Below are 16,517 nucleotides of genomic sequence, written 5' to 3'. Positions count from 1 at the left end.
AAAAATAGATATTAAGTACATAGCATAGTATCTGGTATATTGTAAGTACTCAACAAATGCTAGTTTCTTCTCTTTATGTGTAATAAGTTACGTAAGATTTTAATAAGCTGTTTCCTAGGTTGGGTAGCCTGGGCACTTGAGCTTTCCTGCCTATATTAAGCACCCTAATTAGTCCATGCTAAGGGAACTAAGGAAGGGTCAAAACTCGTGAGAAAAGAATAATTGCTAGGATTTTCATGAATAGCAAAGATTAAAGATAATTCAGGTACTACTAGTCTATTAGGTCTTTCAGATGAATTACTGTAATTGCACTTGTATTTTAAGCTTCTCAAGACTGTCCACTTGAGGATTATAACTTTTTATTATGCCACAAAATTGTTTCATTACTATTATTTCATATTTATTTATTTATTAAATGTTAAATTTATTTAATATTAATTAAAACACTTATTAGGAAAATACTGTTCTTTATGTGGAAGAAACTAGTGTTTTATTTTGAAAAATATGTATTCATTTTCTAGAGTAGAAGGTAGTAAATAAAGGTCGTTCATTCCCTTTTAGTGTTTGAAATCAGAAAAAGAGTAATTATAAAGACAGAGTAACCTAGGAAAAAAAAAGTAAGTTAAAAAAGAATTATCTTTAAACCAAATTAACACGCATTGGGCATTTACAATTTTTCAGTGGTAAATTTTTAATATTATCAACTATACAGAAGTCAACTGTCTTAAAATATTATTATAGTCTTCTGTCTTTCTGAATGCCATTTTGATAATATTCTAATCACAGTCTCAGAAGCACATTGTTTACTTCATATGTTGTATACCTTGTTGTTTTCATATACGCAGAAAAGCGCATGTATCTTAGGTGTAAAACTTAATGAACTTTACACACAAACTGATCCTTCCTGTTTAACTAGCACCCAAATCCACTAAGGGAATAATAGTGGTACCCAAAAGTCTACTTTCCTCCCTGTTGTGAGCCCTTACCAGTTCTCCCTGGATGCCTCTTTGTAAGCTAAAAATGAACTCTATTGAACTAATTTTCACTGTGAATACATCCAGATGAAACACCATCTAATTTTAATAAAATTCATCTTAACATTAAACTCAATTTTAAGTGGTCTTTCACCTTCATCCCTTCTCTTTCCCCACATCCTACTTCATCCCCTGGAGAGATCAAAAAATTTTTTAAGCTTTATATTCAAAGGCCTGTGCTATCTTCCTTTTCTACATAAGTAAAACACTTGTATTGATCCTTGACTACTACTATTTAGATATTTAGTCAATTTTTTGCCTGGGTGACTACAGCTGAATGTTACGATTGCCAATATTTGGTAATGAAATTGTATTCAAAACTTCAGCTAAAGATGTTTTATGTGAATTTAAGCCATGTAGTCAATATTGTCACTTTGGAAAGCCATGGAAAAGCTAAGCGAAAAAGTGGAGGAAAATGAAGCTGATTCATTTGTTCTAACTCGGTATGGTTTCCTTAACACTAGATTGTTCATTATTGTCCTTAGATTTTGAGGATGACATGATTATAACATCTGATGTCTCCCGATATATTGAAGACCCTGGTTTTGGGTATGAAGACTTTGCCAGACGAGGAGAGGAGCATTTGCCAACATTCCGAGCTCAGGTATGAGATGCCTTTAATTCAGAGAAACTGGAGAAGAGATACTGTCATTTTAATTGTGAAATGTTGAAATGTAAATAAATTGACTTCTAAATAAATTAATAGAGCATTTCGATAGAATCTGTAAATAACTTTATTTAACCTAGTTTTTGGCCTTGTCTAATTGGATGTCCCAGTTGATGGATTATTATTTCAACATTAACCCCCTTAGAAGGCAAAAGGAAACTACTTTATTCAGTTACTTGCATTATTACATGATAGTTGTATAATGTCCTTTTTTGGAGAGGGCAGGGAGGAAATCGAGTGATATGTTCACATTTATAATAAAAAGGCATTTTGTAATAAGATCATATACATCAGTAGCTACAGGCTTAAGGGCCACCCCCTCCCCAGCCCTAGAAAAGAGCCATAGTAGTGATGTGGTTCATAAAAAGAGTATGAGTGTGAATAAAGACAGACTTCTCCGTGCTTGCTTCATATGATCTGCTAACCATCTGTGTCACTGAGTAGGTTTAGTCACATAGGAATATTCCAAGGTCTTCTGGGGTCCTTCCAAATGAGGGCATAGTTTGCACAGTACTTGACCACAGGAGGTAACCAGAGTTCATCACCAGTGTGCCAAACCCTGGACCCACCGAGGAAACAGCACAGCACTCCCATCTACAAACTGATGGGAAGCGTTCTTGGTAAAGCTACAAACTTGGAATTAGTGAAAGAATTACGGACTTTGAAATATCTCCACTTACTTGCTTCAGTAGTTATACTTAAAAACATAGACTTTAAATGGAGAGTGACCATTTTGTAATTGGAGATACATTTTATTTTTTTAGGACTATACCTGGGAAAATCATGGGTTCTCCCTGGTGAACAGACTTTATTCTGACATTGGACATCTTCTTGATGAGAAGTTCCGCATGGTCTACAATCTCACCTATAACACTATGGCCACCCATGAGGATGTTGACACAACCATGCTGCGCAGAGCTTTATTTAACTACGTTCACTGTATGTTCGGAATCAGGTATGGTCATCATGGAGACAGTTTTATTTGTTTCTAAGTGAAAACTCTGGCATGTGTCTTACTTCTATCCCATTGAGGAGTATATGCTTCTGGGGAGAAAATATTACATGTGGACTTCAGATTTTTAAAAATTAATTCTGTCTTATAGAAAAGCATTTTTCTTTGTTTAACTGCTACGAATCTTAACATGCATATATAACTATAGTAGTTAGAATCTACTAAGGAGGGAAAAGAATATCAGTAATCATTGGGGATAGGAGAGAATCACTCAGTATGAGAATCCTTACTGGACGAACTGGGCATTTAAAAATGTATATATTATGTCCCTTTAGATAGCAATAAGAAGTGCTGGCTGGTTGATTGGTTAGTTTTTGGAGGAATGGTAATTAAGGCATAAATAAAACTAGGGTAGAGTCCTCCCTCATAAAGCTCACATAAGCTCACATAAGAACACTGAAATGAAACTTAAGTCAATATAAATTAGTGGTCTCTAAATTTAGAAAATTAGAATTGAGAGGACAGGGAGTCAATGAGTGAATGAGACTGAATGGTCTAATCAGGAAAGCTCTTTTGGAGAACATCCTTTTTGAGCTGGGTTTTGAAGACTTTTATGGAGAGGGATTTGCAGAAAGGGAAAATCCCCTTCAGTCAACTGAATGAATACATTCAGTTGACTCTATACTATATCCTTTCTGATATAGTATCAGAAAACCTTTATGGAATGGAATTAAAATTCAATTTGTTAAGCAACGTGGTTTCTATAACTTTTTTAAAAATCCCAAATTTCCTGAAAAATCAACTAATAATGAAATAGTCCACCTAAAGGACACTATTACAATGGTAAATAATAAATCTGCTATTTGCCCATTTACCATTCTAGAAAGAATCATCACACTTTAAATCAGATATTATACCAACCTAATTAAGAAAAAGAAACACTAATAGATTTTAATTCAGTTGCAATAAATATTTATTATATTCAAGACAATAAATAACAAATATTATGGTGATTATATTTCTCTGTTAGATGCTACTCAATAAAGTTTATATAAAATCCTGGAGGCTTTTTTTTTTTTAAACTAAGCATTATGTTTGGGTTAGAAAGTAACAGAAACTATAGAAGAGAAATCCCACAAGCTCCCACTCCTACATTTACCCTTGTATCTGCCTCTGTGCCTGTTTGCTCTTTCTTCTCTCATATTATGGATGAACTGTCTACACTCCTATGCTCTTGGGCATAGAATCCCATCTCCTCTCATCTTCAAAAGATCCCTGTTCTAGCAATTCTCCCTTCTCCCTCCTGCATAATCAACTTTACTCTCTTAATCAGATCTTTCCCATCAGTATATAAACATGCTATTTTTTCTCTCATCATCTCAAAAAAAAAAATCTTTTCTTCATCCTTCTTTTCCCTCTGGCTGTTGCCTCATGTTTCTGCTCCCATGCACAGCAAATCTTCTTTGAAAAAGCTTTGTATGTCTACTCTCACCATTTTCTCATCTCCCATTCTCTTGTGAACCGACTGCAGTATCAGGCTTTTACTCCTGTTACGTCAACAAAGCTGCTCTTACTGAGGTTGTCCATGACCTCTGCATAGCTCCTTGCCGTGGTCAGTTCTCAGTAGCATCTTCTTTGACTAGTCAGTAGCATTGGATGCAATTGATTATCCTCTCTTCCTTGAAATGGGAAGCCTTAGACTCCTGCGTTAGGGCTCAAATGTCAGCATCTCAGAGAAGCCTTCCTGCCCACTCTATCTAAAATCACAATTCCCCTCCCAGCCTCCAGTTGCATTTACTCTCCATAGCAGTTATCACTATCTGATACATTATATGGTTTTCTTTTTCATTTCTTTCTTTTTTCTCCAGTAGAATTTAAATTCCACGGGTCCAGTGATTTTTGTCTATTTTGTTCATTTGTGTATCACCAGTGCCTAGGGGAGTAACATGGTGGCACATAATTAGACACTCAGTAACTATTTGTTAGGTGAATTAATGAATGAGCTTTTGGTATTTAATTACTAGGTAATTATTGTGTCTTGGTATAATTTTAGAAATCAGAAATTTTGATTCTGTCATTCTAAATCTTGTTGTCATATTGCTTATAGGTATGATGACTATGATTATGGAGAAGTTAATCAATTACTTGAACGAAGCCTGAAGGTTTACATTAAGACAGTGACCTGCTATCCTGAGAGGACTACCAAGCGCATGTATGATAGTTACTGGCGTCAGTTCAAACACTCAGAAAAGGTATGTTTCGTGACTAAACCTTTTACCGTAGACCAATATTCAATATAAGAAGTAATGATTATGAAAAAATTATACATGAAAATATTAATAAATTAGCTCCATCAAAGAAATGGAAGTGGCATCATCTGGCCATCTGTTTTTCTTTCAGTGATTTTAAATTAGGTTTTATTGAGTATTAACTAAATTTTGGTTATGTGTTTTGTCCAGTGTGCTGTATAAAGTAAAAGTTTAGCATTGACCTTTGAAAGATTGGATCTGAATATTGATATTTTAAAAGTATATTTGGGAAACTGTCCACCATCCTACTAGTAAAAATCAAACCTTCAGAGATGTTGTGTGAGCTATAATTGTATATTATTGTATGCCCAGAAGGCATATCCATTTAAAGATTCTTTCACTCTAGCCATTACAGTTACCCTCTTAGAACAAGGGTTTCTCATTCCAATTTGGTAATTTGGTATTTTGACAATATAATGGATTTGGATCTTTTGAGCCAAATATGTTATTATATGAGGATATTTCTTTGGATTGAAATATATAGGAATCCTTATTTAAGACCTAATAAATGTTAAGGATCTTTACCAATATACTAGTACAGTATAAGTATGGCTATAAATCCTAGGTCTTTGACCTTAAAGTCCACGAATCTTCCATTTATATCACAGTTTCTAAGCTTGAGAGTAAGAAAACCTTTTTAGGGTCCTAATATTCACTCAATAACCATATGACTTTGATAAAGAACGTTATGACCTCAATCCCTAGCAGACTTTCTTGAAGTCTTAGAGCCGATCACACGTCAGATAAATAAATACCTATTTGCCTCCAGCATCTCTCCGAGATGGATCGCTATGCTCTGCTTATATGTTTGCATTAGATTTTCTCCCTTTACTAGGTGGTATCTAGAAATTCTCCTTACTCATCAAGAGAATAGATCCAACAATACATCTAACCTATAGAAAGATATCAAAATAATCTAAATATGTCACAACATATTTCTTTGTAAAAATTTTGAAAATATGTGGGTATATAATTTAACCTATCGGATGAGCTGTAACCCCCCCCCCCAGAAAAGTTAGGTGCTTGTTCACAGCTGTATCTGAAAGACTCTAGGCAAGCTATGCATATCTGAGTACCAGACACTAATTCCAAACTGCTTTAGGCTTCACATTTTCACTTCAATATCTCCCAAGTACAGGCATACCTCAAAGATATTATGGGTTTGGTTCCAGACCACTGCACTAAAGTGAATATCACAATAAAGGGAGTCACATGAATTTTTGATTTCCCAGTGCATATAAAAGTTATGTTTACACTATATTGTAGTCTATTAAGTGTATAATAGCATTATGTCTTAAAAAACAGTATACCTACCTTAATTTAAAAAAATACTTTATCACTAAAAAGTGCTAACCATCATTTGAACCTTCAGTGAGTCATAATCTTTTTGCTGGTGGAGGGTTTGAAATGTTGTGAGGATTCCCAAATATGACACAGAGACACAAAGCGAGTAAACGCTGTTGGAAAAATGACGCCCATAGACTTGCTTGACGCAGCGTTGCCACAAACCTTCAGTTTGTAAAAAACACAGTATCTGTAAAGTGCCATAAAGCAAAGCGTGATAAAACGAGGTATGCCTGTAAATAGTAAGAAATGTTTTTAAAAGCTCTCCAAGGAATAAGCATAGGCTATAAGAAACGTGGGGCTGAGTTTTAGCCATATAAAATTTTACAACTGGAAGAACGTGTAATTTGTAGGAAAATTGTGATTTGTAAAAATTAGTTTTATTTTATAACCCAAAAGATTGACTGGCTTTACATAACATCTACCCTAACAAAATTATTGGACGTTTTTAAGACTTTAGGGGTCATTTTTACTGCTCACTTTTTTTTATAAATGCAGTTTTCTTATGAGTATTACATCATGTACATGCATAAATATGCCCAGGCATGTGTGTTTGTATATGTGTCTGTAATACCCATGAAAAACATTTGTGAATGTCTGATATATGAAAAAAAAAATTAAAGTTTTTTCAGTTGTTTATAATGGTCACTAAATTGGTAACACTTTCATTTCTAGGTTCACGTAAATTTACTTCTAATGGAAGCACGGATGCAAGCTGAGCTTCTCTATGCTCTTCGTGCCATAACTCGGCATTTGACCTGAAGCATCATCCAGGGAAAATGTCATATATGTGTAAAGACCTTTTCACATAGGATATACATCAGAAGCTGTTTGTGATGTAGCATCAAACATTATTCAATTCTCTAGTGTCAAAGTTTTAGCCGTTTTTTTGGGGGCGGCTGTAATGTGCAATGATGTTATTTTCTTTTTCTTGATGCTTAACATGACTAACAATTGCAAAAATAATACTGAGGAGCACTACTTGGCATTGTTTATAGTTGGGTTTTTGGATACTGATCATAAATCATGAACCTGGTTTGTTAATGCTTAACTTCAGTGCTTTGGGGTTTGTGTGTATGTGTATTTTTGTTCTTTCCTTTTTTTTTTTTTTTATAATATGGAAAAGCGCTTACAATCTGCTCGAGCAATTGTTTTTCAGATATTGGAATTCAGCAATGAATGACCTCCTCTGGCCATTCTAGAATTTTAATGTTGTGTCCTAAATCTGGTGGAGGAGAAGCATGCGCTGTTGAACTAAGCTGCTCACAGGACACTCATCTGTGTCCCCAGGAGATTATTTGTCAGGCACTGTTTATTTTTTTTTTGTTTGTTTATTTGTTTGTTTTTTTTAACTGCTATTGGCGATAACATGAAATGTGATACAGCCATTGTCCATAATTTAATGTGAAATTGATCATGATGAATTCTATAGCATGCTACTGAAATGCCAAATTCAGCTAGTTTCTTTCTCTTCTGAAACAGAAGTTTCCGTTTTCCATATCAGATGTATATATTAAAAGTGGAATTATGCACAATCCTTTCTATCACTGACAGTAATCCTCAGTCATCAGAAATAATCAGTGCTTGCAGGGCTACTTGCAGTTCATTTAGTTGGCACATATAAACATGTACCCACATAAGACTGACCAAAAATTTTCTTTGCACATTTTTCTTTTCTCATAGTGTTTTCTATATTGCAGTAAGCGGAGGAAGGTTAATATACCTATATTTTTCCCTGCTAGGCTTTTAGAACTTATTTTCCATGGTTTTTCTTATGATAGGTTAAACAGTTTATTATTCAAGGGTAAAAATTGTGTTTCTATGCATTAATGTGATTGAACGACAACAACAAAAGAGTGCAATATGTTAAAAAAAATACTCAACAGACTTTCCCCCTATTATGTCACTGCAGAAGTGTCCTTTTAACAGAGAGCCATAAAGAAATTTGGTTCAGATTTCTTTATCGCCCAAGGCTTTTGCCTTCCTGGGGTTGAACAATGTTCCTTTCATAATGCCAAAGCATCCCCTTCCCCAGAAAAATCTCTTTGGACAACTGGTTAAAAAAAGATCTCAAGTCTTAAGGGAAGAAAAAGCATCCCAAAAGTCACATTTTTGCATTGGTTTATGTTACTTGATTAGATTATCTTCACAGAGCACAACGTTATGTGTTTATAGCTTTAATTTATATTATGTTAATGAACCAGTGAAGTGCCTAAAGAGATGCTTACAGCTATCCAGTAGGACACGACTGCACTGCTTAAACACTTTTTGGTTAACTAAGGGTGACTTGAATTTTACACAAACATGCTAATTGTTTTAAAACAGATCCATTTTTTCATAGTGAATAAGATAGTTAAAATTTTCCGTTAGAGTTCCCACAAAGATTTCATCTTAGACTTACTTGTTATCTAGGATTTACTTTTTTTCTCTCATGAAAGAATTGTGGACTAGTGTTCTGTTCAATCATTTTCCCCTTCCATTTATCATCCTTTTCTGGTACAATCCATTAGGTTGCTTTCTTTTAGGCTTTGTTCTAGATAAGAAAATAGAAAGATGACTGTAAACCTATGAATATGAGATAGTTCTGCATTTTTAGATTCCAGGATTTTGTTTGAAATCTTCCACTTGAGGAAAAAAACTGCTAATTTTTTTTAAGACAGGGTGGTTTATTTAAAGAGATTATTCAAAGAACTCATGTCAGATCTAGTCTGTTTTGTTTATTGCATATACAATATGTTGATTTTATGCCATATCACATTATATAGATATGTGTTAACCACGAAGAAAGTCTTTAGGGGAATGGCAAAATACGAATGACAACATGCATGTCCATTTGACTTCCCTAATTTTAGAACTTTCAAGTTGAGGATATCCTTTACTCTTGACTTTTTTTTTCTTTTTTTTTTTTTTACTAGCATTCTTTCAGTTAATATCTCTATGTTTTTGTGCAGGTGACCTGTATTACAGGATAAAAAATGATTTTTATATATTGAAAAGGAGGAGAAATTCTCACAGAACACCATATGAGCTTTAGACCAAAAGGGGAAACAAGGTTTAAGTAACTAAAAAGGCCACTTAATTTTTGTTTTTTGTGTTCCCCCCAACCCCCCGGAAATGTAGGTAGTTGGAGTTGGGTTATGGAAATATTAGTGCCTTTACTAGATCTCTTTCCTAGCAAGGTTTCTTACTAGCTCAGCATCGATCTGTCTCATCACTAATCAGGAAAATCAGTTGACTTGGAACTAGAAACAAAAACAAAACAATATATTTATGAACCTCACTGAATCAGCTTAGAAAAGTTGACTTTGAAGGTGCCAAAGCACCTGCCAAGATGCGGCACGCACAGCCTTCCAGGTTGTGAAATCCATTGTACAGCGAGTTTGCTGTGAACTTCAGCTAATGCAAACTTGAAATTCTGATGCGGTTTTCCAGGGTGGTATTTTTTCAGAGTATTGAATTTACTATGTAGTAATTTATAGTATAGCTTTTTATATTAAAATGTGATATTTTTAAAAGAGATATCTGGTTCAATTGGTGTATTGATGTGACTATACGATCTGCTAACCCACCCCTTGGGCTCTCATTGTGCCAAACTGAGATGTGCAGGTGTGCGTGAGAAAAGCACACGTGAATGGGAAGTCTCTAACTCCGTTGCTTATTATTTTCAAAATAGTCTAATAATCCACTGATGTATATGCTTGGTGGATAGCCGTTTACTTTTGAATTTCAAGTTTTCCCACTTCCAGTTATAACTCTCAATTTCTCAGATCACCTTAGGAAAATCCAACTACTCTCCTCTCTGAAAGTAAATCTTGAACCCAATCCCTTGACTGCGGGAGTGGCCAGGCAGGTGCCTCCTTGGAGCCTTCTGATGAGGCTTCCTCAGATGGACTTGTGATAATTAGAGGAAAACAGGCTTTTGAGACGGGACAACTTATTATTTTTGAGCTAAGGATACTATCTCAGTCTCAGGAAGAATCTTTGTCCCATTTGGGGACTTTTTAAAATAAAGAATGGCTAGTGTGGAATCTGGGGCATGGCCTTGGCCTGTAATTATGACTTTAAACCCAAATAATAGTGACAGAGCAACACAGGACTGTCTTAGAACAGAAAACTCGATGTCAGCTTTATGTCAAAATCGTATTTGAACCAGAGCCCCTATTTAAATTGTATTATAAAGTCCCTTAAATTGGGATTGACCTATATACACTAACTAATATGTGTAAAATAGATAACTAATGAGAACCTGCTGTATAGCACAGGGAACTCTACTTCATTTCGCTGTACAGTAGAAACTAACACAACATTGTAAAACAAATATACCCCAATACAAAATTAATTAATTAAGTCCCTTAAAATTTTTAAATGCTTCTAACAACTAGTTAACATTATTCCTGAGCAACTTTTTTTCCCACCTCATAGAGTTTTTAAATCCAAAATCTTAGATCTTTATGCCACAAATGAAGCAAAATGAAATTATCAACGAACAATTAAAGATCTGTACTTAAAAATAGTTCACCACTTTCATGCAGAGCGCATGCATATATGATGGTAAGATTCTTTTAAACTCTAAGGACAATTCGTCAGGGAAAAAAAAATTTCAGTGCATATTATAAAAATGATTTGCACTGTGCTAGTAAAATGAGGTTTTTGTTTTGTTTTATGTTGTGTTTTAAAGACAATTCTAAATCATTCCTCTGGAAAGCAAGACCTTAAACTCTTCTCTTTATCTAAGGGGACTTTTTCTTCTTTTATGCAAATAGACGGTCTTGCATGAAGTGAAAATTATGCAACAATAATGTTATATAAATAGTACAGGAAATTTGCTAACAGCAAATTCAACAGCAAACTGAAAGGTATATGGCTCCTCTATTCAGATCGAGTTTTAAGTTACCGAATTTCATAGTCAGAACCTATTCTAGGTGGCCATAATTATAAACTATGTTTCCCGATTATATCCCTCTGGAGACTGAGAATCAAATAATCTTTCCTTAAAACAGTACTGTAACATGAATGTATTCATCTCAGTCAACAGAACTTCAGTGCCCCCTGTATGTGTAGATTACTTCCATGCTAATTTGGCTTCGTTAGTAGTATCCGCTCAGGTGAGACCTAGAACAAAAATGTCTGGGGTGAAATGGATCATAGAGGTAGAGGTACCTGTCAAGGCAGAACCCTGTGAGGAAGGGTCTTTCAAAGAACACATGGACCATAATTCTAAGAGCGTGACTGCCCTCAGCATCACACACCTAATCTAAAGGAGCACTTCCTATTGTGGAAGCTTCTGCCTACATTCAGCCCGTCCTTTCCCGCCTGCTTTCTCTTTCTCCAAGTGCCTCGACCTCTACCACGCTCGCTCTCTTTCCCTCCCCTCAGCCCATCTTGGTCTGAGCGCCTTTTCACAATCCAAATGAAACACCACCAGCCACCTGCTGATCGTCACCAGCATTTACTTTCCCCAGTTACTTTTTCTCCATCCATGAGGAATAGGACTTGTCCCAACTCCCTCGAAATCCCTCTACCATCTAGCTATATCTTGGCTAACCTTTGCCCTAGACACCCTACCAGATCTAATGCAGCACCACGTGTAATCTCGTCCATCCCATACTGTTCTACCCTTTCCCAGCTGCCAAAATATCTTGCTCTCCTCTACCTCATCCCCAAAGAGCCTATAAACTCAGAGTATCCAACCTTTTCATGGATTCACTCTCCGTTGTTCAGTAATACTACTTCCATATTTTAAATAAATCATAGAAGATTTTTGCCTTCTATCAAAGTAGGAATCTTTATATTTATACATGATACAGAAATTGAACTATTTCTACCATGCAGAATTTAGCATTTAGCAGGATTTTAAAGTGATTGAATTGCCATCTTAACCTGGATCTATATTTGGTTAGTGCAAGTTATTTGAATGTAAAGTGAAAATTCTCCAGCAATCCAGATTGATCTGTAACCTATCAATGGAACAGGAAGTTTCTGGCATACGAATGGGTGGTGTTTCAGACATTTGTTTTATTGGTGTCATTTGGGCCTTAAAACACATTTCCAATAGAAGGACATATGATAAAGGATGTTTAGGTGGTCCCATTGGATCACAGAAGACCATTTGATTTATAATATAGATAAAATGCCATAAAATTGGCTACATAATGGTTTGATCAAGCTTCCCTAGGTTAGACTAAGCTTCTAACCCCTATTCCTACCCTATTCTCATGGGGGAAAATGAGCTACGGGATGAAAAGGGAATGCACTGCCTTTGTAGTCCGTATAACCATGGCTGCACTTCCGGTATATCCAGACAGTATCATTGAGGAACAGGAAACGCACAGAAGAGGAAGAAGCAGCAGTTCTTCCTCTATAGCCAGTGCCTGCTCAGTGTGGTCCATAGATGAACACTGTCAGGCTTCTAACGTGGGGCATGTTTATCTACAGACGCTTGTCTGACCTGAAGACAAACCCCCCTTGTTTGAAAGTACAGATTATTATGATCTACAGTGGTATTTGGATGGCCTTCCATGCCCGTTCATGAACAACCCAACCTGATAACAGAGTCTAGTCAATTCCTTTAAGGGCCCAGAAATGAATAGATGCCCAGTTAAGAAATGAGACTTGAATGATGGAGACTGAAAGGATGGTTTTTATTAAATCATATGTCATGAAGTGTTCATTCTAGCTTTAAATTAACTATGACTGCACCACCATGAAGTCCAGAGTTGAAAACAGAAGGAATTTGGGGGCGGTGGGTGGGGGGATGCATATCTGATTCTTTTCAATGCTTGTGGAAATCTTTGAAATAATAAAATGCATACTATAAAATAGCCATTAGAACAAACACCCCATTTTACAGCTCATAGGACAGCATCAAACGTTAGTAAGTCTAAATATGATAAATGTAATTTTTGGTATGTAAATTTGCTAAAACAGTCTATTTTCTTGCACCCCTGAGTTTAACCTCTTAAAAATGAATGTATAATTTTAACAGAAAGAATATCAAAAGGAGAGACACTCTCTAGTCTTTAATGTTAAAATATTGTTTATGAATGCTGATTAGCTTAAGTATATGCATTATGACACTTACTGAATGAAACTGATTATACGTCTCTTTCTCGAGTTGGTCATTACAAATTGTCAACTGACTCCCAAATCTGATAAGGAAGGATCAAAAGGTAGGATAAAGGAAATGTATCAGTTGGGTAGCCAAGAAATTTCCTTCGTAATGTTGAGACTGTCCTCTCCTTTCTGAATTTCACTGGTTCGCTAAAATAAAGGGTAAGCGTTAAATGGTACCCTTGTTCATCAAGGAAAGAAAGTCATCCCAACTCTATATCTACTGCAGATAATTTCTTTTACATCCATATATCTTCCCTGGAAAGAAAATGCAATTTTTCCCTTCCTCTTTCTCCTCACATTTACTCTTTTCAATCTGATAAGATAGACACAGAAAGCAAACCACAAGCCAGTTTGGCATCTTCTCCATGCTAATAGAATACTCACAGCCACATGCACAGTTGGAGCAAGGTTACAAAGAACCCTGTCAGGTCAACTTGGAACATGGCCTTGCTACTTGGATTAGCTCCTTCAAACCTGAAAATAACTTTCCTGGTCATGGAAGAACTGGATGTATCCTTTAGCTTATGAAATAGGATTTGAACTTGAAATCTCTTTTTTTTTTTAACCTGATTTTGCAGAGCAGCTACATCATGAATGTATATATTAAGACTCTGTAGCTGAATTGCACATGAAATCAGATTGCCAACTTCTTATCTTTCAATTTTAGACATCATTTTATCCTTAAGTTGTGAGTGATATATGTAGCATGCTGTGAAACGTCTGTTATAGTTCTTTAATTCATCAGTATTAATACAGAGTTATCTTTTGCGTTCCTTGGTACTTTTTATTCCATGTAATCAGAAGCTGTGATGTTTTGCCTTTGTAGTCCTGTGCTTTGTTACTGTAAGTTTTTTTTTACGAAGCACGTGACTTTGGACTAACGTGAGGCGGATGACGTGATCTTTAAGACTGCTATATATCTATCAGTCTCTTACTATATAAGGTTTTCAATTAGAATAAGCTTTTATCAAATAGATCATTGATGCAATTTAGGATTCACACAATTTTCAGTGTCAAATGGCGGTCTTACATTTATAGTTTCAATTCTGAAAATAGCAAACTTGCTAAACAGCCACTTTAAACTTGTTCTGGCAAATCAGACCCTGCTGTAGATATAGTCTAAGTTAGTTAACCATATAAGCCTTTTCAACTATTATGCCCTCCACATAAGTCAGCAGTTAAGAAGATTATAGAACCCATGAAAGCTTTTTGTATGTATAACTAGGTTTTATTTTTCTTATGTTGCTGATTCTACAGTTCTGACTAAAGCTGACCTAAATGGATCAGTTTTTGTGTAATATTCTAGTGCTTTAATGCCTCTTTTTTTTTTTTTGGAGGGATGGGTAATATTATTTGAACAGATGCAGAAGGAACTGTTGGTGAGTCAAGGCAAACACATTTGAAATAAAGGAACTGTGTATTAACATGTTAACAATTCATAACTGCACTTTTTATGACATTTTGAAAATCTATTTATAGGTACAGAACAATGGGTTTTGTTAAACTGTATCACATTTATACTTGCAGAAATTTATTTCATTGTTATTAGTAGGAATTTTATTGGTTCAATAAAATTGGCAAAACTGAACACTGTTTGCTTTTATGTATATATATTTAAATTAATATTGGAGTAGCATTCTTTCCTAGGTTTGTTTCTGCTTAAATTATTGGACAGGCATTCTGAAAGACATCAGCATTGTAAGAGTCATTGTTTTCCCCTTATTTCTTCGTGACCCACAGTTTTCTTGGGATATTTCTTACAATCACTTGATACTGCATTAATGGAATACTGCAATAGTGTAAGTTGTGCAAAACGTACAGTTATTGTTACCTTTGAAAATGTCCATTGTGATCTCAGCAATAGGCAAATTAGTTTCACTATTATCTCTTATTAACCAAAAATAGTAAGGTAGAATGAGGAAAGGGGCATTGAACCTGGGGTCAGAGCTTGAATTCAAAGCTCGTTTTTCACATTCTACTAGCTTTGTGACCTTAAGTAATTTGATCTCTAGGAACGTCGATTCCTGTACCACAATCTGAGAGGCATAATGCCTTCTTGAGATGGTTGTTTGAGATTAGGTGAAGAGTAATAATGTATTTGAAATATGCAGTACAGTGATGACTCTGAGCGAATAAATGAGAAAGCCCGGAGAATACTCTTGTTGCTAATTGAAATAAAGAGTTAGGAAGGAGAATTTGGGGGGAGGGGGGTTTATACATGTGTAATGTGAGGTGATAGTAAGACTCCCAAGTAGAAATGTAAAATAGTCTTTGGGAAAGTTATAGAGGATGTACAAAGCCTTTTGTGCAAGGTATTCCAAGGAGAACCCTTTTTATTTCTCTTAGCTCGCTGATTACATAAAAATTCATAGCAAAGGCAAGAACTCTCCCTTTGTGCCATGTGTCCAGCTGTACTGGGAGATCAGCAAAAACCAGCTTCTTGCTGATTAGAGTCTGTCTTTTTCAATAATATGCAACCTCTGGGGGAGATAAAGGACAGGACACATCAGACCAAACTCAGCCAACAGCTAAGTTTGCACTTCTCCCCCAGTTCAAAATCCAGCTTTTTGACACTAGTTCCCTAGGAACTGATTAATAACTTTGAGCCATTTTTAAAAGTAAAATGAAACTCCTTGTTTATGTGTGTATTTGATCTTTTCACATATATGATCTCATTTAATCCTCATAATAACTTTGTAAAGAAATGATAACATTTTACAGAAGAGGAAAGTAAGTCTTGAGAGCTTTGCCCAAGAGTTGGCACCTAGAATCAGCACAGTGGGAATCTGAACTCTGTCTTTCTGATGCCACGTGTATACTAAACTTCACTACCTTAATTCAGCCTAAGCTTCTTAAGTTAATGATATAAATGACTATGCTCTCAACATGACATTTTAACTGAAAAATAAAAGGATAGTCCATGCTCCAAACAAGAGGTTAGATAACTTACCTCTCTGGCTAACTAACTGGCAACTTTTTTTTAATTTTAAAAAATAGATTTTTTTCCTCCAGTCCTGAATGGGCCTTTCGATTTAAAAGATGGTCCCCGAGGGACAGGTTCACAGACCAATATATAAAAGCAGGTCTTGTCAATTTAA

At 35.4% G+C, this 16,517-nt stretch overlaps 1 protein-coding gene across 2 annotated transcripts in view; it reads left to right on the top strand.

Annotated features, from left to right (window-relative positions):
• SESN3 (sestrin 3) overlaps window positions 1-15,007 on the top strand; it is a 73,673-nt gene extending 58,666 nt beyond the window's left edge. For both annotated transcript variants that reach the window (XM_082339970.1, XM_082339969.1), the window contains 4 exons: window positions 1,520-1,638; window positions 2,466-2,656; window positions 4,761-4,905; window positions 6,982-15,007. In XM_082339970.1, coding sequence (XP_082196096.1) covers window positions 1,520-1,638; window positions 2,466-2,656; window positions 4,761-4,905; window positions 6,982-7,068 — 542 coding nt within the window. In that variant the 3' untranslated portion in view covers window positions 7,069-15,007. The remainder of the gene's footprint in view (window positions 1-1,519; window positions 1,639-2,465; window positions 2,657-4,760; window positions 4,906-6,981) is intronic.
• The last annotated feature ends 1,510 nt before the right edge of the window (window positions 15,008-16,517 follow it).

Source organism: Balaenoptera borealis (assembly GCF_965194805.1).
Source record: "Balaenoptera borealis genome assembly, chromosome: 11".
Classification (NCBI taxonomy): Eukaryota; Metazoa; Chordata; class Mammalia; order Artiodactyla; family Balaenopteridae; genus Balaenoptera; species Balaenoptera borealis.
The sequence above is the reverse complement of the archived record's forward strand: the minus strand, read 5'-3'. Positions and strand labels throughout refer to the sequence as shown.